Raw genomic sequence first — 25,911 nt, 5'->3', positions numbered from 1 at the left:
CTTCCCTTCCTAACCAAATGAGAGGAGGGACTCATTTTGCCTCCCCTTCAACCAAACAGACCCTAAATTGTATGCAAGCTAGTGTCATGATTAATACTTCTCTAGTTCTATTTATAATATACTTTTAGTACATTTTACACAGACCAATTAAAATCTTAAATTTCATTAATTCTCATTTAAAATATAATAACTTTTTAACTTTATCATATTTAATATACATTATATTTCATATAAACAAAATCAACATAATAATAAATGAGAGGTAAAATTATATTATATATAAAAAATTTTCTCAATATTTTATAAATAGAACTAAAAAAATCTTTTTTTTTTATTTTATCCTATAAATATAATCAAAGAAGCATACATTTTTCCCCCTCTAGTCCTAGGTTAGCTCCTTTTTCAAAAACTCTAGAGGTTGAGCTTAGAGGACTCTTTTCAGTGGATAGACTCAACCACTTATGTTGATGGATTCCAAGAACATGAATACCGAACATTAAACGCGGGCAATTTTTTTTTGTTAATGGGGATTCGAACACATATAATCATGAAATTCTTATTCACTTAATATAGTTGGATGAATTTAATATTTTTAGGCATGTAGCTCTTAATAACATCTTTTATTAGCTGGTCAAAAAAAAACTTTTTTATTAATACTTTTATTGATATGGATTAACATTATTTATTATATCTAGGCATTTATCTCTTAATATTTTTTTAATTAATGCTCTTTACTTATGTTTATAATTACTCTTCTTCTACTCTTTATTTATACTCTACATATTTTTAATAACATTTTCTGTTTAGATGGGATTTTTGACTTCTTATTATTATTATTACTGTTGCTGCAGCATTTTTTTAAAAAATAAAAACTGAAATCATTTACACAAATTACATAAATTGTGGGGAAAAAAACATAAATTATTAGAACACAAATTGACGGAAATTCTGGCGAAAATTGGTGAGCTCAATGAACGCTTCAACGGCAACATTTCCCGGACAAAAGGGTTCGTGCTACTCTCTGATCCCCTGAAATGCATGATTCCATCTTCTCCAAAAGGGTTGGCATTTTCTGATTTCTTCGAAATGTTATTTCTTTTTTTGTCGCTGACTCTTCCACACACCCTTTCGTCTTCTCTTCATGCATCTCTCAATTAGGGTTCGAATTCTTTAGGGAAGATTTGGCTTATTTTTCCTCTTTTGATACATGGAAGTTTTGTTCCTTTTCTCTGGGGTTTCATTGTACTTCCCACAGATGTGTAATTGAAGCAGAAGCGACAGAAGAAGTTGGGGCGGTGTGCGATTGGGTCCTCAGGTGAAGATCTGAGGCTTTGAGTTATTAAAAATGAGCGCTTCTAGGTTCATAAAGTGCGTTACTGTTGGGGATGGAGCTGTGGGCAAACGTGTTTGCTAATTTCCTATACTAGCAACACCTTCCCCACCGTGAGTTCTTTTTACCTTTTTGTTCCCTTCCATATGTCTGTTTTCTCTTTGAAGTGGAATTTGGCTTTTAGGGCACTACAGTTATCGCCGGCTTTATTAATAATATAAAATTTGGTGTTCTTACTGCTTTTTTGGTCTTCATCGGGGCAGATGTACTTTTGGGAAAAATTCCATATAGATCCATTAATCTTTGTTGTATTGCATAGCGCACCCTGGAGTTTTGAACCCCTTAGACTTTTGATTAAGGAATAAGGATGCTGGTAAAAAAAAAAAAAAAAAAAAGACTTTTGATTAAGGAAAACGCCACACTTCTGTGCCAATGAAATTAAGACACAGAATAGCAGGTGCCAATGGGAGAGTAAACTGAAAATCGAAGATTTGTCTTTTTGTCCATCTATATTACTTCTCTTCTTTCTCAAAACAAAGTTGTTTTTTATTTTTTTTTTTATAAATATGTTTTGGTTAAGATAGTTTCTTTCATATTAATAAATTAATATTGTCTACGTGATGATTTGTTTTTCCTTTTGGTGATATTTGATTTGAATTCCAGATCCCATCGTTTAATTATTGTGCGTGATGCTTGCTTGATCAGTAAAGATGTATCTCTCCATTTGTTTTTTGAATAAGTGGTCATTTTATTGCTTTTTGTGGATATAAAGTTTTGCTTTTATTTATATTTTTTGCGGTATTATTAATTTATTATAATTATTAAGATATAGATTTTGTTAACGACATATTGCTTGTTATTCTCTAAAATATTTGTAAATTAAATAATTACAAATTTTTCTAATTTTGACTAGAAAATAAGAATAAGAACATATTGCTTGTTAACAACATATTGCTTGTTATCAAAATATTATGAACAAAATCTTATCTCTAATGCCTACTTAGAGCCATATTATTGTTATTAACCACCCTGTGAGTAGGAATGAAAAAAAAAGAATAATATATATATATTTCCTATTATATTTATTTTAATACATATCTTTGAATTGATAATTTTGTCTAACTTCTAGCTAATAATTAAGTTGCAACCCCTAACACTGTGTTGTGGTTCCACCATTAAAGTGAATATATGATAGCAGAGTTAGAGGTCTGAAACATCTTCAAGATTTTGTTTCTTTTGTTTTCCCCCCATTTATTCAACGAAGCCTGAGATTGAGAACTAGAATTAATCGGTTTGTTGATTCTCTCCATTTGTTTTAGAGAAATCGTTTGGTAAAACATATTGAAGTGAAAATTTGTCATCTTCTCTCTTCTTTGTGGTAACGTGGATTCGTCCATCATTTTGATCTTGTGGTTAGAATAAAATTTAGGGGGATTTCAGAAAAACATATGATGCTTCTCAACTCCTTCAATGGATAAAAAGGATTATGTTTGGGCTTTGGAAGTTAACAATGAATTGATCACCGTTTGCTATATGGTTGGCCCATGAGGCTTTGTTTTGACAAACTATAATCTTTTCTATTTTGGGCAAATATGAACAGGCAATCATAGATGGAGTGTTATTTAGAGAAGTAAATGGACTAACGGTGGGGTTTTTTGAATGAATATTTTGCATTTTCTTTCTTTACATGTTGCAACTGCACTTAATTGTTATCTTATCCGGTGAAATGTCTGTAAGAACTGCAATTGATTTTATATTTGAAAGCTCATTGGAAAAGACAAAAAATTCTTATTTTATTTTCTCCCATGCCTTGTATTGGTATCAGGATTATGTGCCTACTGTTTTCGACAATTTCAGTGCAAATGTGGTTGTTAATGGAAGCACTGTCAATTTGGGTTTGTGGGATACTGCTGGTAATGTTTAGTAATTACCTTTATTTTTGTACACACTATGAAGGGAACAGTTCTTCTGGATTTACTGTGTTATTTTGTGGAACAGGACAAGAGGATTATAACAGATTAAGACCTTTGAGTTACCGTGGTGCCGATGTTTTCATATTGGCATTCTCTCTGATAAGCAAGGCCAGTTACGAAAATGTTTCCAAAAAGGTACTTTCATTATATGCCAAAGTTTATGCTTCTTGTAAACTACTTATGCTTTGGATGCATTTTATCTCCTTTGAATATAAGGTTTATAAATGACTGATAAGAAATAGTATACTGATTTTGATCCCCACTAATAAGTTATAATTACTGAAAGAATTCTGATACATGGTTAATGTGTTGGTTTCATTTCCAGTGGATCCCAGAGTTGAAGCACTATGCACCTGGTGTCCCAGTCGTTCTGGTTGGCACAAAAATTGGTAAGTTACTTGGGCCTGAATTGATTTTTCATTTCCTAATACCATATATTTATTAGTGGATTTACTTGAGTATATTAGTCAATTATGTGTTTAGCTTCTTGTTATGATGAAACTATATAACTTACAAGTTATGGAAAGTTTTATTAACACAGACATTTATGGCATCAATGATATTTTTGGTTTATAACCTTTTTATAATGTTCATTTTATCTGACTAATGAGTTGCTGAACAGGTTCTTTTTGTTTGCCGAAAAGGGCAAGGGTTCTTGTTGCCACTTATTTCCCTGTCTCTAGATGTGGATTATTATTATTATTATTATTATTATTATTATTATTATGTCCAAATAATCTGCCAGTTAGTTCATATGATGTTTTGATTTGTTGAGGGAACACGATTTGTCAAATTGCACTTGCAGTTTTCTTTGAGGATAACTGATAACAGGAGAGAGGTACTGGCAGAGTCGAAATCGCCTTTGAATTAGTATGCCAATAGCACGTTATCAAAGGATGCTTTCGCAGGATACATTCTAGCTTCTTACATTAATTCATAGCTCATTTGTCCACACTGAAATCTTGCTTTAACCTAAATGTGTGCTCTCTTGTAAAAGTTAAGGATGGTTCCAATTGAAATTTTTGGAGTTGAGGGAGAGCTGGCTATTGATTGCTGACCACTTTGCAATATTCACTTGCGGTGGCAATAGAAGTGGCAATGGATGTGAATGTGATAACACATGGTGGGTGTATTTGAGACATCTGATGGAGAATGTTAGTATGAATTAAGTAGAAAATGGATGAATCTTGGTGGTTTGTTGCCAACCCCAAGATTTTTGGTGAGGTTGCCCGGTTGAGTCGCTCCTGTGCCAAGTGATATAGATGGATATTGCCATTGTTAATTTGTAATTTGTAATGATGGCTCTACAGAACTGCTCTGTTTGGGTTATTCAAACTTCTCAGAAGCTTTTACATCTGCATCTCTCTTGATAGATACTGATGATTGAATAATTGCTTTCTAACCCTCGTATTTTCTAAGAATCTTTATAGTTTGGACTAGAGGTACAAATTGGACGATATGTTACGAGGTTCCTTTGATATTATCATACTTGCTGAAGTTTCAGCACCATCCTTTCAGTTGGGGTTTAGGACTATTGAGCTTCTTTTTCTTAGCGTTTCAGAAACATAGGGTACAGGAGTACTTAGCTTTGTTGCTTTCTTAGGGTTTCTTGCATGAAGCCCTGAAATAAATAGGTAAATGGCATTTCTTGAGCTTACCTCAAAAGAGAAATTATCTGAAATTAGTACTGTCTATTTTAATGAAATTCCTTAGTAGTCTGAGCATATTATAGTGATGATTTTCTCAACTGAGTCTTTTTGCTCTTTGATCTGTGATGAGGCAGACCTTCGGGATGATAAACAATTCTTCATAGACCATCCTGGTGCTGTACCCATCACCACAGCTCAGGTGAATGTAGCTCTCATGCTTCTACTATTGCAGCACTCTTTCCTTTCCCCTAAATTATATTTATTGCAGTGCTTTTAGGTAATTTCAAAGTTAAAGTAGTATCTAACACTTTGACGTTAATTTTCTATTGGCATCCAGCACCGTAATGTTATTTTTTTTGGGGTATTATAGTGCATTTAGTATCCCAAACCAGAACAAGATTAGGGCACCAGATGTAACTGGAAAATACAGTATCCTAATTTCAGTCCGATCTGACATTTGTAATTTTGTATCCTCCTTGAAGGGCGAAGAACTTCGGAAGCTGATTAATGCACCTGCCTACATTGAGTGCAGTTCGAAAACACAGCAGGTACATACGTGGTTGAAATCAAGTTTTAAATTTTTTTTCAATATGTTAGTTCCAATAATATCTAGTTTTAAAGGGACTTCTGACCTTGATGGCAGAACGTGAAGGCAGTCTTTGATGAAGCCATAAAAGTTGTCCTTCAACCGCCGAAGGCGAAGAAAAAGAAGAGTAAAGGACAAAAGGGATGTTCAATATTGTGATTCGTTAGCTGTAAACATTTGAGAGCCCTCTGTTTCTATTTTTCTCTATATTACCCTCTCCTGCCTTCTTCATATTCTTCATTCGTTTTCTCTCTTGGAGGAGTTGAGTCCATGTGGGTGTTCATTGGTCTGACGTCTACTTTCTTATAATTATTTTGAACTCTTAATTGTCAAATTTGCATTTCATGGTTCCCCACCTTTTCCTTCGCCTTTCGTTTTGATATATGTATCCTCGTTAGATTAACAACCTTGTTTGCTTATATTCGATTTATGGCTTAGTATATGATTGATTAAAGGGTTAACGTGCCATTTGACTAATCTTTAATTAAAGTTTACCATTACCGAGGACAGATTTTTAACTGCTTTCGGTGCTGAACTTGATGCTCTTGGGAACAGCGTCTGTGATGGTGTTTGCAAATTAACAAGGGGACCTTTGGGAGTAGTTAGTAACCTAGTTTAATGTCAAAGTAACTGAAAACATATTTATAAAATAATTAAGTTTTATGCAAACATGCATACATGCCCATATCCGGTATGTGTATTTTGTGTGCGTGCGTCTGTGGAACACTTCCAATGGGAGTTCGGTCAATTTGGTATTATCTTAATCTTTAACCTTCGTATCTTTTGTAAGAGTTTTAGAGATCGATCTTGTTACATGAAAAATTGATTTTGAATGCTTTTAAACAAAGAAGTTGGAAGTGTATTTTTAAGAATAAAACGTGCGTGTGTGGAACAGTGCTAATGGGAGCTTACACGTTAACACATTATCCGTGGTGCGTTATGAGCTTTTTGAATATACTTCTATTTTTTGTACCAGCACATATATTTTCTACGAACTTTACATTGTACATAATGAGTTAAAATCCCAATTGTTTAGAAATTTCTCTTTTTGGAGCAGAATATTTACAGAATCCCCATGAATAGGACCAAATTTTATTTCATGATATTTACATTAGGATTCCTTTTTTTTTTCCCCCCCTAAACAGGTGTCCGAGAGGACTACTCAATTTAACATGTCAAGTTTACTTCCAACTTCTCTAGAAAATGCTTAACATTTTAATTATGTTACTTAATGCATTAATGAGTTTGTTTTCACAGATATTTTTGACTACTGCCTCCAGTCCTAAATAGGAGGTTTAGCTGCTTGCTTAAATTGTTAGCCTCTACACTTCGTGCTAGCATGAGATTTTAACTAGCTAGCAATGCTTTTTGATGAAAGAATGGTACTTAGCAGCATGCGCTTCCATTAGAGTGTAAAAAACTTGAAATAAATTCGGGGGGGATGTGAAGCTGACGAAGCCTTGGGCAACCTCCATCGCTCTCTTAGCCAGGCAGTCAGCGGCCTGATTGATCTCTCTACTACACCACTCAACACTCGCATCCCATTGTTTCTCCATCCATTCGTGAATACTTTCGAGAAGCTCTCTTTCTGGATGGTCCTCCATCCAACCATCTCTGATGAGTTCGACGAGTTCCACGCAGTCCGTCTCCACCACCACTTTTTCCCACTTCATCTCCCAGGCTTGACGCAGACCCATAAAAACTGCCCAGGCCTCAGCGTGGAAGCTACTCCCTCTGCCAATATTGAATTAAAAAACCAGAAAGAACATTGCCATTGTGGTCACGAACTAGGCCTCCACACGCAGACAGATTCTTCGAGGGGTTGAAGGATTCGTCGACATTAAATTTAATGAACCCCACCGAGGGATGTTGCCACCTCACAGTACGGTGCATCTGTTGCTGAGACTCCCATAGCTTGAAGTCCGACCAAGACACGGTAGCTTGAACTTGAGCTAGGAGTTGTGATACATATCCACAGGAAGGTTTTGCATCGTTGTGATACAGGGAGTTTCCACAATTTTTGCCAACTGAAACAAATAGGTGTAGGAGACTGGTTACACAGCATATGGTATGTAGATCTATCGAGAACTCACCATTTGACGTCCCCCTCCATCTCAATGCATCAATGTTCTCCTTGGGCACCGTAGGAAATGATCTCGCAATACTAGATATAACTGTACTCGGGAGGTAGCCAGTAAACTCGTTCCAATTCCACTCCCCTGAAGCCGTGGCATAGTCTGATACATAGTCATCCAGTAGGTTCTCCGGAGTGCGATGGGCAGCATGGTTTACCAGTTTGTCATGGTAAGGTAACCAGTGGTCCCTCCAGAAGCGAACTTTAGCTCCGTCACCAAGCTTCCACTCTAACCCATTCATTGTTAACTCCCAAGATTGTTGAATTCCCCACCAAGTTGGTGAAGCGATTCTCTTCTTACGTACTTCAGGGATTAAATCTCCACCACATTTACATTTTTCTCTCAAGAATTTAACCCACAATGCATCCCTTCGCTTCATAAGGCCCCAACCTAACTTCATCATGTATGATGGTTTTTATGGGGGAACGAACACTGTAAAAAAAAAGACACAGAGAGATGCAAGGCCAACGAGAGAGAAACTGTAGAGAAGCAAAACTGATAATTTCATAATTTTCTGATGCGTACAATACTGAATTTATAACATATTCAGTTACAGCAAATTGAAATAAATGATAATTAAAAAAACAAAGGAAAATAACCACTAACATCATGGATTCCTATTTTATCGGTGCCCACTTCTTGCTGCTCAAGCTTCGGAGGATATCTCTGTTTTGAGATACATGTGTCTTTTACCAGATAGTGCCTTAGTGAAGATATCTGACACTTGACTTTCAGTGTTGCAAAACTTCAGGACAATTTCTCCCTTGGCCACTAATTCCCTAATAAAATGATGCCTCAGCTCTATATGCTTTGTTCTTCCGTGAAATGCTGGATTTTTTGCCATGATAATAGTTGATTTATTATCACAATAGAGCTTAGTTCCTTCAAGTTGCTGCTGCTGTGCATCTTCTAGTACTCTTCCAATTCTAACCCCAAATAGTAATGCAACAAGCCTAGATCAGTCACCTCAAACTTGCTCATCATATTGGCTTTAAATTCTTCTAACAGTGAAGTACTTGAGCTCATATATATTATATCATCAACATACAAACAGAATATAATGAAATCTGATGTACCTTGCCTTTTTACATACAGCGTAGGCTCATTTTAACTTCTGAAAAATTTGTTCTGCTGGAAATAAGCATCAACTTTGCTATACCATGCTTGGGGGGCTTGTTTTAAGCCATAGAGAGCCTTCTTCAGCTTGTAGACTTTCTCTTCTTCTCCCTGAATCACAAAACCTTCTGGTTGCTCTACATAAACATCTTCTTCTAGTTCTCCATTCAGAAATGCTGACTTGACATCAAGTTGATATACTTTCCATTTGAGCTGAGCTGCCACTGCTAGAAGTAATCTAACAGTTTCGAATCGTGCCACCGGTGAAAATGTCTCCTCATAGTCTATCCCTTGTTGTTGAAAGTAACCTTTTGCCAGTAGCCGTGCTTTATGCTTCTGAATACTTCCATCAGCATTAAGCTTTGTCTTGCAGATCCATTTTAAGCCTACAACATTGTTTCCTTCTGGCAAATCAATCAACTCCCATGTTGCATTCTTTTCTATGGCATTGAGCTCTTGTCTCATAGCTTTCTGCCATAATTCTCTTTCAGCAGCTTCATCATATGTTGTAGGGTCTGGTGCCATTAATGCAAACTGATCATTTTCATATATCTCCCTCAATGATCTGAATTTTCTGGGTGGCGTCTCATCAGAAGACTTACTGGCAGAACTTGAGCTCCTTCTTGATGGTGTTGTTGCTGGACTACTGACTAGAGTAGGTGCATTGACTGAAGTAGAAATTGTTTCCTCAATTAATGGTATTTGCATTTGATTTTTGTTGCTATCTGAGCTATCCTCACTCCAATTCCAGCCTGCATCTTCATTAAACAACACATTTCTACTAATAACAATCTTCTCAGCTATAGGGTCATACAACTTATATGCCTTAGACTCAGTACAGTAGCCAATAAAAATACATTTTCGTGATTTCCCATCAAGTTTATGATGACTTTGGGAATTTACAAAGACATATGCAATACACCCAAATATTCTTAAATGGCTTACAGTAGGTTTTCTCCCTTTCCATGCTTCATAGGGAGTGCTATCTTGTACTGCTTTTGTTGGGGAGAGATTCAGCAAGTACACGGCTGTTGCTACAGCTTCTGCCCAAAAGGTGTTTGGCAACCCTTTCTCTTTTAGCAAGCACCTCGTCATTTCCACCACTGTTCTATTTTTACGTTCTGCTACACCGTTTTGTTCTGGTGTGTAAGGTGCTGTGAGCTCATGCTTTATGCCATTTTCTTCACAAAATCGATTGAAATCTGATGAGGTAAACTCTCCTCCTCTGTCTGTACGAAGTACTTTGATATTTGCATCACTCTGCTTTTCAACCATTGCCTTAAATTTCCTAAACATCCCAAATGTTTCTGATTTGGATTTTAGGAAATATACCCAATTCATCTTGCTGAAATCATCAATAAAGAGCAAAAAATAATAACTCCCACCTAAGGATTTAGTATCCATAGGGCCACACAGATCTGAATGAACAAGCTCTAGACATTTTATTGCTCTCCATGCCTTTGCTACAGGAAATGACTTCCTTGATTGCTTACCATAAGCACAATTCTCACATATATTAATCGTAGAAATTTTTGGCAAGCCATAAACCATACCTCTTTTCTCGAGAAGTTGCAGCCCATTGATGTTTAGGTGGCCATAGCGTGAATGCCACACCTCAGAAACGTGTTTCTTACCAGCCACTAGAGCATAACCTTGCATAGCTTTAACATCAAATGGGAACATTCTGTTTTTGGTCATTAGTATCCTTGCAATTTCTCGATTAGTTGCCTTGTGTGTTATAACACATTCTCTATTGTCAAATAAAACTGAATATCCACTCTCCATTATCTGCCCTACGCTCAACAGATTGTGTGCTAAATTATTAACAAGCTGAACATTCTCCAAGAGCTTAGTTTTACCTGGAGCAGTGTTGATTGCTACTGTTCCTTTTCCTTCAACTCTCATCTCCTTGTCATCACCCAGTTTCACTGTCTTCTTTTGGGTTTCATCTAGATCAGTGAAGAAAGACTTCTTCCCCATCATGTGATTTGAGCAGCCACTGTCCACGAACCAAACTTCACCTTCTTCATTTGGTTGATCAGCATATGCCATGAACAGCTTGTCTTCACTATCAGCTACTTCTGCAAAATTTGCCTGTTTGTCTTTGAACCAGCACTCAGCTTTCATGTGCCCATATTTCTTGCAATTATGGCACTGAATATTCCTTTTATCTCTGTAATCAGATCTGCCTCCACCTCTGCCACGGTTGGAATTCTTCCCTCTAAATCCTCCTCTGCCTCTTCCTCTACCAGCACGATTTTCAGTTTCTCCCTTTGCCTGAAAAGCTTTCTCTTCTGTCATCTCTGCTTTTCTGTTAATTCTTGCTTCATGAGACTGCAAAGAACCCATCAGCTCATCAAATGTATAAGCTGATAAATCCTTTGATTGTTCAATGGCTGCAACTACATAATTAAATTTAGGAGGTAAACTTCTCAATACATGTGTTACCACTGTTTTTTCTGACACCTTTTCTCCAAATGATCGCATCTGGTTCACAACTGCTGCTATCTTTGTCATAAAGTCCTGCACAACCTCTTCACTCTTCATGCGCAGGTTCTGAAATTCACGATGGAGAGTTTGCAACTTTACTCTTACCACCGTAGAAGAGCCATGGAATGCGACCTGCAAGGTTGACCATGCTTCCTTCGCTGTTTTAGCAGCTGCAATCTTAGAGAATCAGTCTTCCAATAATGTATGCCTTATTCTTCTTGTGTGCACTATGTAGACCTAATCCACCCTCTTCTTTGCGTCTACAAATTTCATCCCAGGCTACAAGATGGATCTTCTTCGAGTTATTATTACTGCCCTAAATGAAGCTCCTACATCGTTTATCAATCTCCTCAGCCGTATGCAGTGGCAGGGGCACTGTTTGCATAGTGTACTGTGGGATAGTAGCTACAACTGAAGATACGAGGGTATGCCTGGCTGCCATAGATAAAGTATTAGCCTTCCACCCTGTCAAGTGCCTATCCATTTTTTCAAGCACATATTTATAAGTCTCTTTAGTGACCTTTTGGTGATGCAACGGAGCCCCTAGATATTTCCCTAGGTCCGCTATTTGAGTAAAGCCCAACAATTGGTTTATTTCCCTTCTACGATTATGATTGACGTTGTTCGAAAAGAAGATCCGTGACTTGGCTGGCCCTGTTGACATGAATTTAGGGCCTGTTTGGGTAACCCTCAAAACCATGGTTTAGGAGGCAAAACCATGGTTTTGGTGAGATATCACCCAAACAACATCAATTTTGAGCCAACAATTTGAAACCATAGTTTGGGCCAAAACTATGGTTTCAGGAGAAGTGAATTCATTTTGCTTCTGACTCAAATTGGAGAGATGATTGTGCCTGTCAGAGTAGATCTCAACAATAATATGACTTTAACATTTCTCAATTATTTTTTTATAAACATATTTAACATTATATCTTATAAACATATATACACATATTAATTATTTATTAATTACATTATCTTATGTATTATTAATTATGTTGGTAAAAAATATATTATTAACAATTTTATTCTTTCAAATTAAAATATATCATAAAATTTATCTTTTATATAATTATCATATTAACTTATGTTTTTTTTAGTAATTTGTATATATAAAAAGTACTTCTGATAACAACTATCCAAACACTCTCACTTCTCTGAATCACTTTTTTACAAAATCTATTCTTCACAGAATATATTCTTCCCATAATCTATTCTCCAAAAGCTATTCTCCAAACCATGATTTGGTTTCATCTAAACACACCCTTAATGCGGTTGTATGTGTTTTAAAACCAGAAATGCAGTTAATGTTGAAAAACACTCTTTCAGAAAATAATATGTTGAAGTAGGAGATGAACTTTCCAAAATTATTACAATGATTCAATTTTTTTATCTAAAAAAATACACATAACAATAAAGCCTACAATAAATTTTTTTTTCCCACTAGAACAATCTAAATCCCTCCCTACGCAAGGGAGGGCACCCACACAGCTTCATACGCAGACCTACCCACTTTGATCCTTGTGATTGCCGGTAGATGTTATTACTTTCTAGGGATTTGAAACTCATGGTTATTTATTAATTTTTCAGATTTTAATATAGGTATATTATGTTTCTTTCATGAATCAAGAGATTGGGAGTAAAATTTGTTTAAATAAATAATTAATTATTTTAGTTTTATTGTTGTCTTGTCTAATAAATATATGCACGCAATGCCTTGGATCTAGTGAGTCAGCGAATCCAACTCAACTAAATTTTTTTAAAACAAAAAAAGTATATGCATGTAAAAATTATTTTTACATGGAGTGCATAATAGATATCCAATAGGGTTAATATTATATTTTTAGTTACTCAAATCTAACCTCATTTTGGCCTCTAAAATTTGAAACCAATAATTTTAATTTTTGAAAAAGATCAAATTTTAGGGATGAAAATTTAAATTACATCAAATTTCATGAACTAAAATCAAAATGAGATCAAATTTTAGAAACTAAAAATAATGTTAACTCTATTCAATATATAATAGATAGATGCAATAATTCAATTCACACCTCGCCAAAAAAAGGGGATAATTCTATAAAAAAGAACATGGAAATTACTAAATTTTAAATCAAGATTTTTCATAAAAATGTGTTGTTATTTATAAGTGTAGTCAAAACTATTGAAATGCAGAAAATAATCTGATTTAAAATTTAATAATTTATACTTAATTTTTTTGAGAAAATTTCAAAAAAAGAACCATGAAATTAGTATTTTTCAATTTAGGCATCAACCATTTCAAAATGACATAAGAAAGCACACTCATATTGGTATTTTGAAATTCAAAAACAATGACAAAAATGCTACTTTTTTTTTTAGAAAAAAAGATTTCGTCCTCTTGCTAGAAACCACGATTGGTACCAGCCATCAATGGCGTTGTGGGTGCTGGCAAGATTTTTCCTTTTTCTTTTTTTGGCCAAAGGGGGAAGTTTGTGAGGAAAGTGGTGGGGTGGGATCAAATCCCCCCACCAAATGGTCATTTGTCCAACAAAAAAAGGAATTATGAGCTTATGACCATCATTACTAATAGATTTTTAACATAGTAATGCAAAAAGCATACTAGTTAATTTTTTCACTTTGACTTTAACTCGTAACAATCATTTATTTGAAAATAATAAATTTAAATTTGAGATTAACAACACATTTTTTTTTATGATATATAACATATCAAGTAACATGTAAATCAATTAAAAATAACAACAATTCATCTAAAAATAATTAAGTCCTGATTGTGAAATGATAAATTTGAATTTGGAATTAACAATACGTTTTTTGTGGTGCATAACATGTAAATCAATTAAAAATGATATAACTAGTATAATTAAGTTAAATAATTAAAATATTTAACATATGAAATAACATGTGAATCAATTAAAAATGACAACAAATCATTTGAGAATAGTTAAGTCTTGATCGTGAAATAATAGGTTTGAATTTGGGATTAACAACACATTTTTTGTGATACATAATATGTAAATCAATTAAAAATAATATAACTAGTATAATTAAGTTAAATAATTATAAATTAAATATTTAAAAATTATATTATAAATTAAAGTACTTTTTACAAAATAATCCAAGATAACACAATCAACTTACTGGAATCCAAGATTAAATTTAAAATATAATTTTTAATTATACTAGTTATATTATTTGTAATTTATAAAAATATTTTGCAATGAGGATTTATTATTTCCTGATGAATTGTCATATTTAATTAATTCATATATTGTGTATTATGAAAAAACGTGTTATAAATTTCAAATTCAGAGTTGTCACTTCATAATTTGAACTTGCTATTTCTAGATAAATTTTTGTTACAAATGGAAGTCAAAGTAAATGAGCTACCTTTTATACGCACACAATTTTTGCATTGTAACATTAATAATCCATCAGTGGCCTAATGATTTTTTGTTGTTGGTCCAAATAATTATTTAGCGGGCGGATCAAATCTTACTTCCATCACTTTCCCCGCAAAAATTTTTCCCGTTTGCTTAAAAAAAAAACCCCCCCAGGCAACCACCATGTCGATGATCGACGCCAGCATGGTCTCTATTGCGGGGTGGATATTTTCATTTTTTAAAAAAGTAATATTTTTATCATTTTACTTAAATTCTAAAATGTTAATTTATGGGGTGTTTGGCAACCTTTAAACCATAGTTTTAGAAACATTTTTCTGTAAAACGAGACAAATTTCTTCACATATTTACTTCGTAAACCATAAAAGCACTTCTGAAACTATGATTTGGTTTCTATTCAAACATCCCTTTAGATTAACTTTTTTTCCCTTGACATTTTGAAGTGTTAACCATGTCAAGTAGAAAATGCTAATTTCAAGAATTCTTCCTTCCTTTTCTGTATTTTTATTTTTTAAAGAAAGCAGAATTCATTGCCTCGCAGTAGAGGTAAGCATTCGGTTTTTCGATTTGGTTATCGGTGATAACCAAATTAACCGAATAATTGAATAGAGTAAATTTTAAACACTGAACCGAAATCGAATAACCGAACTAACCGAATTAACCGAAAATTTCGGTTCGGTTAACCGATTAACTGAAGTATATAAATATGAAAAATAATTTTAAATTAAATAATAATAAAATAAAATTATAACCATTAATTAATAAATATTTCATCATTCAATGTGATTTATTATAATAATATTTATTGAATATAAATATATTTAAAAAGTTTACATATACCCATATATATATTTATTATAATAATATTTATTAAATATAAATATTTGATATATTTATTTCGGTTATTCGGTTATAACCGAATTTTTTTTCTACTAACCGAACTGAACACCGAAACTGAATTGTTTAAAAAATAAAAACTGAATATATAATCAAAAACCGTAATAACCGAAGTGAAAAATTGAAATTAAATTTGGTTTGATTTGGTTTTCAGTTACGGTAGATTTTACTCTCCTAATCCGCAGAGCAGCAATGACCAGCATAGCGATATTCAGGTAAATAACATTTTTGCACGTTCAAAAAAAAAATGTTCGTCCGAACGTGAATCCCAAGCGGACTCCAAACGCGCACTCAGCGAAGTCAGCAATCCTGAGTCGAAGCATTTCAAGACTTCGATAGGGTGTGGGTGCTCTGCAGATTAACCATCGCCAAAGTCACTGCTTGAGGCTTCGATAGAAGAAATGATGTTGGATGGTACTGAAGACGAGGAAAAATTCCTCGCCGCCGGAATCGCTGGCCTCCAACAGAATGCCTTCTACATGCATCGTGCTTTGGTAACTCGATCAAAACCTAATACGTGCGGATTTGCTGTCTGAAATCCAATCATGGTCAATTTTCTTAATTCTGTCTGGGATTTGTCTCAGGACTCGAACAATCTCAGGGATGCTTTGAAATATTCAGCTCAGATGCTCTCTGAGCTTCGGACTTCCAAGCTTTCCCCTCATAAGTACTATGAACTCTGTAAGTTCACCCTTCGTTAGATCCTCACTGTTTTTTGTTTCTTATGTGTGTTAGATCTTGAAACTGTTTTATGTTGATTCCTTTTCAATGCCTGTTGAAATACGAAGCTGCAACTATTTTAGTGTTTAACTGTTTTATGAATTGGATGTTTTTTTGTGCTTTAGACATGCGGGCCTTTGATCAATTAAGGAGGCTTGAGATCTTCTTCCAGGAAGAGACTCGTCGTGGATGCTCCATAATTGATCTCTATGAACTTGTTCAGCATGCTGGCAACATTTTGCCTCGCTTGTAAGTCATTCCTAAATCCTGTATGATTTCACTAAAAATTTGTAGTAGTTTCTTTTTGTGCATATCTATAGTTCCTTAAATTTTGTCCTCTACAATGTTGTCCTGATGTCAAGTTGCATCGTTTCTTTGGCTCATTTATTTTCTTATGCTTTCCTCTGACATTTATTTGAAAGTTCTGAAGCAGAGAAATTTGCTGTATAAAGTTTTGATGATTCCAAAGTTGCTTTAACATTTTATCCAAATATTGATTTCAATGATCAGGTATCTCCTCTGTACCGTAGGATCTGTTTACATTAAATCCAAGGAAGCTCCTGCTAAGGATGTTCTTAAGGATCTTGTCGAAATGTGCCGTGGCATACAGAACCCTGTTCGTGGACTCTTCCTTCGAAGTTACCTTTCCCAAATTAGTAGGGATAAATTGCCTGATATTGGTTCTGAATATGAAGGGTAAGCAAGCAAAATTTCCCCCTACTTCTATGCTTTTCGCGGGACCAATCCTGTATGAGTCTGCTAGACCACAAGATATAATGAGCTGACTCATCAGTTATAAACATTGGGAGTATAGTCACATGTTCCATTTTTCTTGTCTCCTTAAATTCTTTCGGTCAGACCTAATCTAAATTCCATTGACACTAATTTATACCTAATCTACTTTTTTCTTTTTCTTTTATTTTCTTTTGTCAAATGCATGATGCGAATTACTGGTTGTTCCTCATCTCCTTGCTCGCCCACCCTCACTTTTTGTTTCATCCTATTTCTAGCTTTCCTTTTCTTCATCCTCTCTCACCCCACCATTCAATGAGATTCTATGTTTGTCTTCATTGAGGGACCGAACCTACTTATTAATTTTAAGCTGCATCTTTTGAGATTGAATTTGATATGTAAAATGTATGTCCTGACATCTGCAGGGATTCAGACACTGTAACAGATGCTGTAGAGTTTGTACTTCAAAATTTCACTGAGATGAACAAACTTTGGGTGCGGATGCAACACCAGGTGGGTTAAGTTATCTGTGCATTTTATAGCTCATGTTTAGACATGGATGGAGTCGCAATAGTTGCATGTCAAGAGGGTAAAATATATCATGAGGGCATGATTTCTGGTCATGCAGGTGTAGTTATGCATATGAGTCATTCATACTCTTAGCTGACCCTGAGTTGAGGCTTGCTGTCGGGCTTTCTGGTCTGCAGGGGCCTGCCCGGGATAAGGAGAGACGGGAGAAAGAAAGGAGTGAGCTGCGTGATCTTGTAATATCTGAAGCCTATACCTGGTTCACTTTGCTGCAATGAGATTCTATACATTACCAAATGCTTATAGAAGGCTTGCATCTTGCTTTTTGATCCATGATCTGTTATTAGGTGGGAAAGAATCTACATGTACTCAGTCAGATAGAGGGTGTTGATCTTGAAATGTACAAAGATGTTGTACTTCCCAGAGTACTAGAGCAGGTCTGATCTGTTATTTCGTTATTTCCATTTCTAAATGCAGGGATGTCTACTTTTTGACCAGCATACTTTATCTTGAACAGGTGGTAAATTGTAAAGACGAGATAGCCCAGTTTTACTTGATGGATTGCATAATTCAAGTCTTCCCTGATGTTTATCACTTGCAAACTCTAGATATATTGTTGGGTGCTTGCCCTCAGCTTCAGGTTAGTGACATTGCACTTCTTTTTATAACTTCTTTGGACCTTGGTGCACTCTTTTCTTGCAATTCATTTTTGTCTGTGTGAAGGGGGAAGAGATACAACAATAAGAAAATTATAGCTAAACAAGCCTGGAAAATGGAGAAATTGGGGGGGGGGGGGGAGAACCGTAATCACCAAATTCTTACTTGCCCATCACTGACACTTGGTCCCCATATATATTCCCCCCTGATGGCTTAACTTTCAATCTCTTACGCTCACATTTCACACCTCACAAACCATATCACTTAGGCTGTGTTTGGGTGACACCCCAAACCATGGTTTGGGGAATAAATCACCCAAACACCTACCCAAAAACCAAAACCATGGTTTTGGAAAAAGCAAAAATTTTTTGCTTTTGGAGAAAAAAGGGAGAGTGTAAAAGCCTATAGGATATGTATCTTGTTATTTTTTTTATAAACATATTTTTTTATAAACATATTTAATCTTATATTTTATAAATATATATACATATTAATTATTTATTAATTATATTATCTTATGTCTTATTAATTATGTTAATAAAAAATATATTATTAACAATTTTATTCCTTCAAATTAAAATATATCATAAAATCTATTTTTTCTGTAATTACTCCTTTGGTCCTTATTATAAGACCCAATTTGACTTTTTATTTGGTCCTAATTATAAGACCCAATCCATTTTGTCTCTTATATTTATGCATTTTTTTCCAAGATAATCCTTCTAATAATGATAGTTTTAGCCAATATACTTAATTAGCAAGGATATTTTAGGAATGACAACACTTATTTATTATAAATAACCAACTTAACTTACTTCCTTAATCTCTTCAAATAAGTCAATTGGGTCTTATAATTAGGACCGGAGGAGTATCATATTAACTTATGTCTTTTTTTTAATAATTTGTATATATAAAAAGTGCTTCTGATAACAACTATCCAAACACTCTCACTTCTCAAAATCACTTTTTCATAAAATCTATTCTTTCCAGAATCTATTCTTCCTAGAATCTATTCTCCAGAATTACTTTTCTAAACCACGGTTTGGTTTCATCCAAACACACCCTTAAACTTGGCCTATCTATTGTGAGCCGATCATGCACTTTTTGGGGGCCTTAAACTATTTCATAAATTTTCTTTAGCTTTAAATCCATAATTTTGGAATTTGTGTGTGGGCTGAATTGTATCTCTCCAACATTGATCATTGAGAGTCCGTTTTTCTGATAAAACGGATTAAGAGAAGAGTCTTAAAGTGAAGCCCTTTTCATTTGCAATAAAAGTAGGCTTCCGTTGCGTATTTGATGTGCTTATTGTGAATCAAGTTCCAGTGTTGATGCATTTTGCACTATGTTCTATTGTAGAGGTTCATTGACTGCATTTTACTGATGCATTTTATAGAATTACTTAGAGGTAAAATACATTAGCCTCTGCTTCAATTGGAGTGCTATTATGTCACTTCTCTTGGGCCACAGAAGCACCATGAACGTCTTTTTCTCTTGGCTACTTTTGTTTGTAACCTCCTTTATATGAGGATGATATTCATCAGTCATTTCCCCGTAGTTTAATTGATTGATTAACGGAAGCAAAAGGTTGGCAGAAGCTATTGCACTCACTTTCCTGAACTATATGAACCCATCAATTGAATGGAGCCGTTGCTATGTTATGCTGCAGATTTAGTAGGTATTGTTACTCAGCTTCTTTTTGTGTGTTGTGTTTACTGTATTTCACAGCCATCTGTGGACGTCAAGATTGTACTCTCCCAATTGATGGAAAGGCTTTCAAACTATGCGGCTTCAAGTGCGGAGGTGTTACCAGAGTTTTTGCAAGTAGAAGCTTTTTCAAAGTTCAGCAGTGCCATTAGCAAGGTAAATCAAGGATATTATTATGCATGAATTTTCCATTGTGTAATGTTGAATAGAAAAGTATCTGCAGGACTGCAATGGATTATCTGATTTTGAAACTTTGAAATTTTACCGAAGACTGCCCAGAGACTGGTTGATAGAATCTTTTTAGATATTATGCTTGCTTCTTTCCCTCCATTCAGTTGAGAGATGAGGTCAGGGTCCTTACTGATCTGTATAATCTAAAAGAAAAATACTCCCTCCGTTCCTTATTACAAGAGACATTTGATGCTTATGGCATGTTTCTATATATAAGAGACACTTAAAAGTTGTCTCTGCTTTTTTGTGTTGATTTCCTATTTTACCCATATTTATTGTCTCCAACTCACACACTCTCTCTCTCTCTTCTCTTTCTTTCAATAATTTAATTATTCTCTCTCATGCTCTCTCTCCTTATTAATGATGGCATTTTTGGAAAAAAGTTATATTGATTGTTCTTAACTAATTTTAACTGCTTTTTTTATCAACGTAATTCGGTTATTCGTCTCTTATAATAAGGAACAGAGGGAGTACATTTTATTATTATTATTTTTTGGTTGGAAGAAATACAGTAAGTGTTTTAAGATCTGTTCATATGAATCTCTATGCACCAGAGAGAGTGGTTTTTCACACTTTTAGCAGCAGTAAGTGTTTGAATGCTATTTGTCTAATTTTCTCCTTTCTTTGGTACGTTTATCATTGATTTTTCCTTTTATAATATTTATTTGCGTTGGGTTAAGTACTGTCGTTGTCATTCTCATTGCTGTATGAATATGTTGTCTTTCTTCGATGCGTTTAATATAGATATAGATGCTCCCTTTGAGATCTGAGAAGAAAAGGTTCCACATTCATGTTAATTTGTATTTTTTACTATATTTTGTTCGTAGAATGTGACAAATCTTCATGGTTGTGCAGGTGATAGAAGCTCAGCCTGACATGCCCACTGTTGGAGTTGTAACCCTATATTCTTCTCTTCTGACCTTCACACTTCATGTCCACTCTGACCGACTTGATTATGCAGATCAAGTTCTGGTATATATCTAATGAAGCTGCTTGGGCACATTTGTGTCAACTGGTTTCTTCGTATGATTTGTTTAGTTGTAAATGAACTATCAAGGATAAGTTCATCATTCCTTTTCTTTAGAGGGAACATTATCTGGCTTAGGCCTTATATGCCAGAAAAAGTGATATTGCAGTTTATGCTTGTGCTTTGAAAAGGGAGCAACTTGTTCAATTCCAGCTAAGTCTGCGTCCTTCCTTTGTGCTTGTCTTGACAGGGGGCATGTGTGAAAAAACTCTCTGGCAAAGGGAAGATTGAGGACAGCAGGGCAACAAAGCAGATTGTTGCTCTTTTAAGTGCTCCACTGGAGAAATATAATGATATTGTGACTGCCTTGAAGCTTTCAAATTATCCTCGTGTCATGGAATACCTTGATATTCCTACAAATAAGGTCATGGCCGGTGTTATTATTCAAAGCATGATGAAAAACAGGACACGCATTTCTACTTCAGACAAGGTATGCACTATCATAATTCTACTCTGTTTGAGATTCCTACTAATGTGGCCTATTTCTTTTCTAGGTTGAAGCATTGTTTGAACTGATCAAGGGGCTTCTTAAAGATTCTGATGGAACTCCTACTGATGAGGTTGTTGCAACTCACTGCTAGCTGTGAAATCTTTTTAACGCCGTTTATTTTTACTTCTTTTACATGCCACTTTTGAAGTCATCTATTTAAATGTAATTTAAATTTAATCTATTAGGAGTTGGACAAGTTATCTTAATCTATTTGATCATCTCTCTTTTTAAAATTTTCCATCAGTTGGATGAAGATGATTTCCAAGAGGAGCAGAATTCTGTTGCACGGTTGATCCAGATGCTTTATAATGAGGAACCGGAAGAGATGTTTAAGGTATCATAGTTAATGATGATGGATTGAAGAAACACATCATATATTCCTCTGCAACTTGTCTTCCTAATGGCTGTTTACAGTTTCAAAACTTCCAATTTTTAATATTGGTGTTTGTAGAACTCAAATTGTATTTCTTAAATATGCAGAGGCTGCCAAGACAATAGAAAGAAGAGGGTAGTGATAAATCAGCTACACCAGCTCCTAATTTTTCTAGGAAATGAAAGGAAATAAAAGTGATTTATTAGAACTCCAAAACATCAGGGATATTATGAATGAAGTAAGACAGACTAATTCTAGAAACCCTAATGGGAGGCCCAACGACAGCATTTATGTGCTGTTGCTATGTTCCCCCCCCCCTTTCTTTTCACTTGTGACTTTTGCCCTGGCAATTTTGAATAGATCCTAATGTCTCAAGTATTATAATGCTGTGGATATGGGGTCAGAATAAACTGATCTTTTGCACTTTAGCAATGTTTAACTAAATCATAACTTGTCATGGCTGGGAAGAATATGAGATTGACTGTGCCCTGAGTGATTCAAACTCAAGTTCTATGATCTTTCATATGATGTCTGTAACTGCATAATAATTGCTGCAAATTGCAAAGTTTACTTACTCTATTATGAGGGTTGTTTTGTTTGTTAATTTAATTCTTTCATTAATTTATGTCATGACACTGAATTGCAGATTATAGATACTGTGAGGAAGCACATACTAACTGGAGGACCAAAACGTCTACCTTTTACTGTTCCACCTCTTGTCTTCTCTTCTCTAAAGGTTCTGCTAATAATTTCAAATGTTTCTCGTAGTACTTATGATGTGGTTACCTGCATTTATTGTATAGTGCTTGATCCAATTTCCTCACCTATTAGAATATTGGTTGTATGTGAAGAAAGATAATCATCACAGCCACACTCCTGAAGTGTAAGGTGGTTCATTAATCCTTGCTCTTCCCCAAGAGTGTGATCTGCTGGATGCTCACAATAGTATCATAACTTCAAGCTCAAGTCATATTACTTGGATTTTAAATACTGTGATTATAATACTGGGTTGACCTTTGTAGTTATGAATTGATTAAGAATATAGGTTCAGTGCTGTGCTATTAGTGCTTCAGTTGTCTAACAAATACTGCTGCGTATAATTGATTTGTATCTAACCTGTTTGACAACTCTGATAATGGGTGAAACTACGATTGTCTGTGGGCAGCAGCCACTTGCCAGTATGAGATAGTCATTTGACATCTGAAACCTTTTATGGTTTTACCAATTTATCTGAGATGTTAAACGGGTTATCAATCAAACACCATCACAGGTTACTCTCTTAACATCTGAAAGCATGTTGAGAGATTTTTAAACCTTCAATGCACCCCCATCGCGCCCAAATGAATTTAACTTTGCCATTAGATACTGTATCAAAAATAGACCAAAATATCAGGATGATTCAATTCTTGTATTATCTCAATCATGCTATAAAGATTCTAGAGCTGCAGCAATTCTACTTTTAATACTATTATTCTTGCAAATAGGCGCATTTATTTATTGTTTCCATGGTACAATCTACAGTTGGTCAGGCAGTTGCAAGGTCAAGATGAAAATCCTTTTGGAGATGATACAGCTACAACACCAAAGAAAATTTTTCAGCTTTTGAATCAGGTGATGCTGATTGCTGAGTCTTTTGACATTTTCTGACTATTCAAACTCACGTTGTTTCTTTGCTTTTGATTCAATTTAAATGCAAAGAAGTTTTTGAGATATGCCGGTGTGTCTATACTTAGATGATATATTTTTTTTGCCCCCCTGTTCTTCAGACAATTGAAACTCTCTCGGCTGTTCCTGCACCAGAACTGGCTCTACGGTTGTACTTGTTATGTGCTGAGGTGCTGAAACTGTTCCATTAAGTGCCTCAAAACAATTATTTGCTTCATAATGTTTTTGCTGACTATTGTATTTCTTTTCGATCAGGCTGCAAATGACTCTGATTTAGAGCCCGTTGCATACGAATTTTTCACTCAAGCTTATATTTTGTATGAAGAAGAAATTTCTGTAAGTTGCATGGTCATGTCTAGCTGTCCCACACAACTTCCTTCCTCCTTCACCTCCAGTCTTTCTTTTAATGGGTGTTGAAAATTAGGTTTGATGTTGGACGAGGAAGCTTTCTGACGGTGACAATTTGTGCTGACCATCCTCATTTTTATATTTGTGTGGCTATACCAGGATTCCAGATCACAGATTACTGCTTTGCATTTAATAATAGGAACTCTCCAAAGGATGCATGTCTTTGGTGTTGAGAATAGGGATACGCTAACTCACAAGGCCACAGGGGTGATTATTGAGTTCGTTTTTTAAAATATAATTCTCGCAAATATTTTCTTCTAAAATCTCATGGGGTCTAAATTCATTGGATAGTATTCGGCAAAGCTTTTGAAGAAGCCAGATCAATGCAGAGCTGTTTATGCATGCTCACATCTGTTTTGGGTTGACGATCATGACGACTTGAAAGATGGAGAGAGGTTGGTTTCCATATGACATTAAGAGTTCCAAGATTCCTGAGAAACGGTGAAATCTTTTATATTTGTGTCTCTGGTGTCTTGAGGTTGAGGTATTTCCAAATTGCATATTTCAACGGAAACTGTTCATGATAAATTTTACTATTTACTTATCCTCATGTCATTGTAAACACTCCATTTAATACTTGTGCGGTTGCCTCACGTGAGTAAGAATGATTTTCTTTGTTACTATTATGCTATCCCTTTTTCTTTTCTCTTTTATTTGTCAATATCTGGGGAGGCAGATTAAATGCAGATAGGGAATGTTCAAAGTTTGAAATAATAATGGGTATTTATTTGTTTATTAATTTTCTCTTAAATTACTCTTGCTTTTGGTTGTTTTCTCATTATTATTATTTTGAACCAGAGTTCTGTTATGCCTCAAGCGGGCTTTAAGAATTGCAAATGCTGCCCAACAAATGTCAAATGCAGCACGAGGTAGCACTGGATCAGTTATGCTTTTCATTGAGATACTGAACAAGTAAGAGTGGCAACCACAACCTTAATTCAAAATTTCAACTTTAGTGGAAAATAAAATAAGCATGCCCTTTTGGTTTGCAAGGTACCTATACTTCTTTGAGAAGGGAAACCCACAAGTCAACGTTGCTGCTATCCAAGGCCTAATTGAGCTAATCATGACTGAAATGCAAAGTGACACCACAACCGCCGATCCAGCTGCAGATGCTTTCCTTGCGAGCACACTGCGATATATTCAGTTTCAGAAACAAAAAGGTGGTGTGGTTGGAGAGAAGTATGAGCCCATCAAGGTTTGACCACATTGTTTCAGACATGAAGCTGTTTTTGGGCCTTGATTCCATTTACTGTTTGTTTCTTTTGCTCCCTTCTGAGTTTCAACCGAGGGTGAGAGAGTTTGTCCTACTCATGTTTGACAACTAGATTCATTTACTCCGAGTAATTAGGAAAAAGGATGTAATATTGGTTTCACAATGTAAGTTTTGTTTTCCCCTACTTTAATACCAATGAAGAGTATTTGTTCTTGTAGTACCGTTTTTTAGAACATCGTGCACAATTGTGGATTTATGGTGTATAGACATTTTTCACTGTTTTATCTTTTATGAAAACTTCTCCAAGTATTAAAGGTGGAAGGTGCCCTGGAGGCATGAGATGTCCAAAATGCCTTAGGCAATATGAGAAAAGATATGCAGTATACAAAAATAATGCATGTAACTTGAAGTAATATCATCAATACATACGTGTAAAACTACAAGAAACCGCTGATGCTCATTTTCTGTTAATTTTCGAGTGTGCGCATCATGCGGGGCAAGTGCTGGTTTGACATAGTAATATTGAAAAAGGAGCAGCATGTTAAAGGTTGGGTTAGACTGTTTGAATTGTGTTGTGGTTTCT

General features: G+C 35.0%; 1 protein-coding gene and 1 pseudogene across 1 annotated transcript; both read left to right on the top strand.

Annotated features, from left to right (window-relative positions):
• Nucleotides 1-946: 946 nt before the first annotated feature.
• Nucleotides 947-5,864, top strand: LOC114752554 (rac-like GTP-binding protein RHO1; annotated as a pseudogene).
• A 9,956-nt stretch (nt 5,865-15,820) lies between these two features.
• LOC114752555 (vacuolar protein sorting-associated protein 35A) lies at nt 15,821-25,558 on the top strand. Its single transcript, XM_028941293.1, has 21 exons — nt 15,821-16,068; nt 16,159-16,255; nt 16,420-16,543; nt 16,805-16,990; nt 17,452-17,539; nt 17,734-17,790; nt 17,902-17,991; nt 18,072-18,194; nt 19,940-20,074; nt 21,005-21,121; nt 21,367-21,606; nt 21,671-21,736; nt 21,911-22,000; nt 22,686-22,775; nt 23,561-23,650; nt 23,806-23,874; nt 23,960-24,040; nt 24,212-24,319; nt 24,404-24,507; nt 24,911-25,024; nt 25,106-25,558. Exons 1-21 carry the CDS (start codon nt 15,976-15,978, stop codon nt 25,314-25,316), a joined length of 2,373 nt encoding a protein of 790 aa, XP_028797126.1. The 5' UTR covers nt 15,821-15,975; the 3' UTR covers nt 25,317-25,558.
• Nucleotides 25,559-25,911: the final 353 nt, after the last annotated feature.

This window comes from Neltuma alba, unplaced genomic scaffold, assembly GCF_004799145.2.
Source record: "Neltuma alba isolate B1F8T4 unplaced genomic scaffold, ASM479914v2 tig00007437_pilon, whole genome shotgun sequence".
In the NCBI taxonomy this organism is placed as follows: domain Eukaryota; kingdom Viridiplantae; phylum Streptophyta; class Magnoliopsida; order Fabales; family Fabaceae; genus Neltuma; species Neltuma alba.
The sequence above is the reverse complement of the archived record's forward strand: the minus strand, read 5'-3'. Positions and strand labels throughout refer to the sequence as shown.

Coding starts and splice junctions, on each gene's coding strand:
- LOC114752555 (XM_028941293.1), top strand. CDS start 15,976: ATGATGTTGGATGGTACTGAAGACGAGGAAAAATTCCTCGCCGCCGGA. Junction 17,992..18,071: donor TTCCCAGAGTACTAGAGCAG/GTCTGATCTGTT, acceptor TATCTTGAACAG/GTGGTAAATTGTAAAGACGA. Junction 24,041..24,211: donor TGTATGAAGAAGAAATTTCT/GTAAGTTGCATG, acceptor TGGCTATACCAG/GATTCCAGATCACAGATTAC.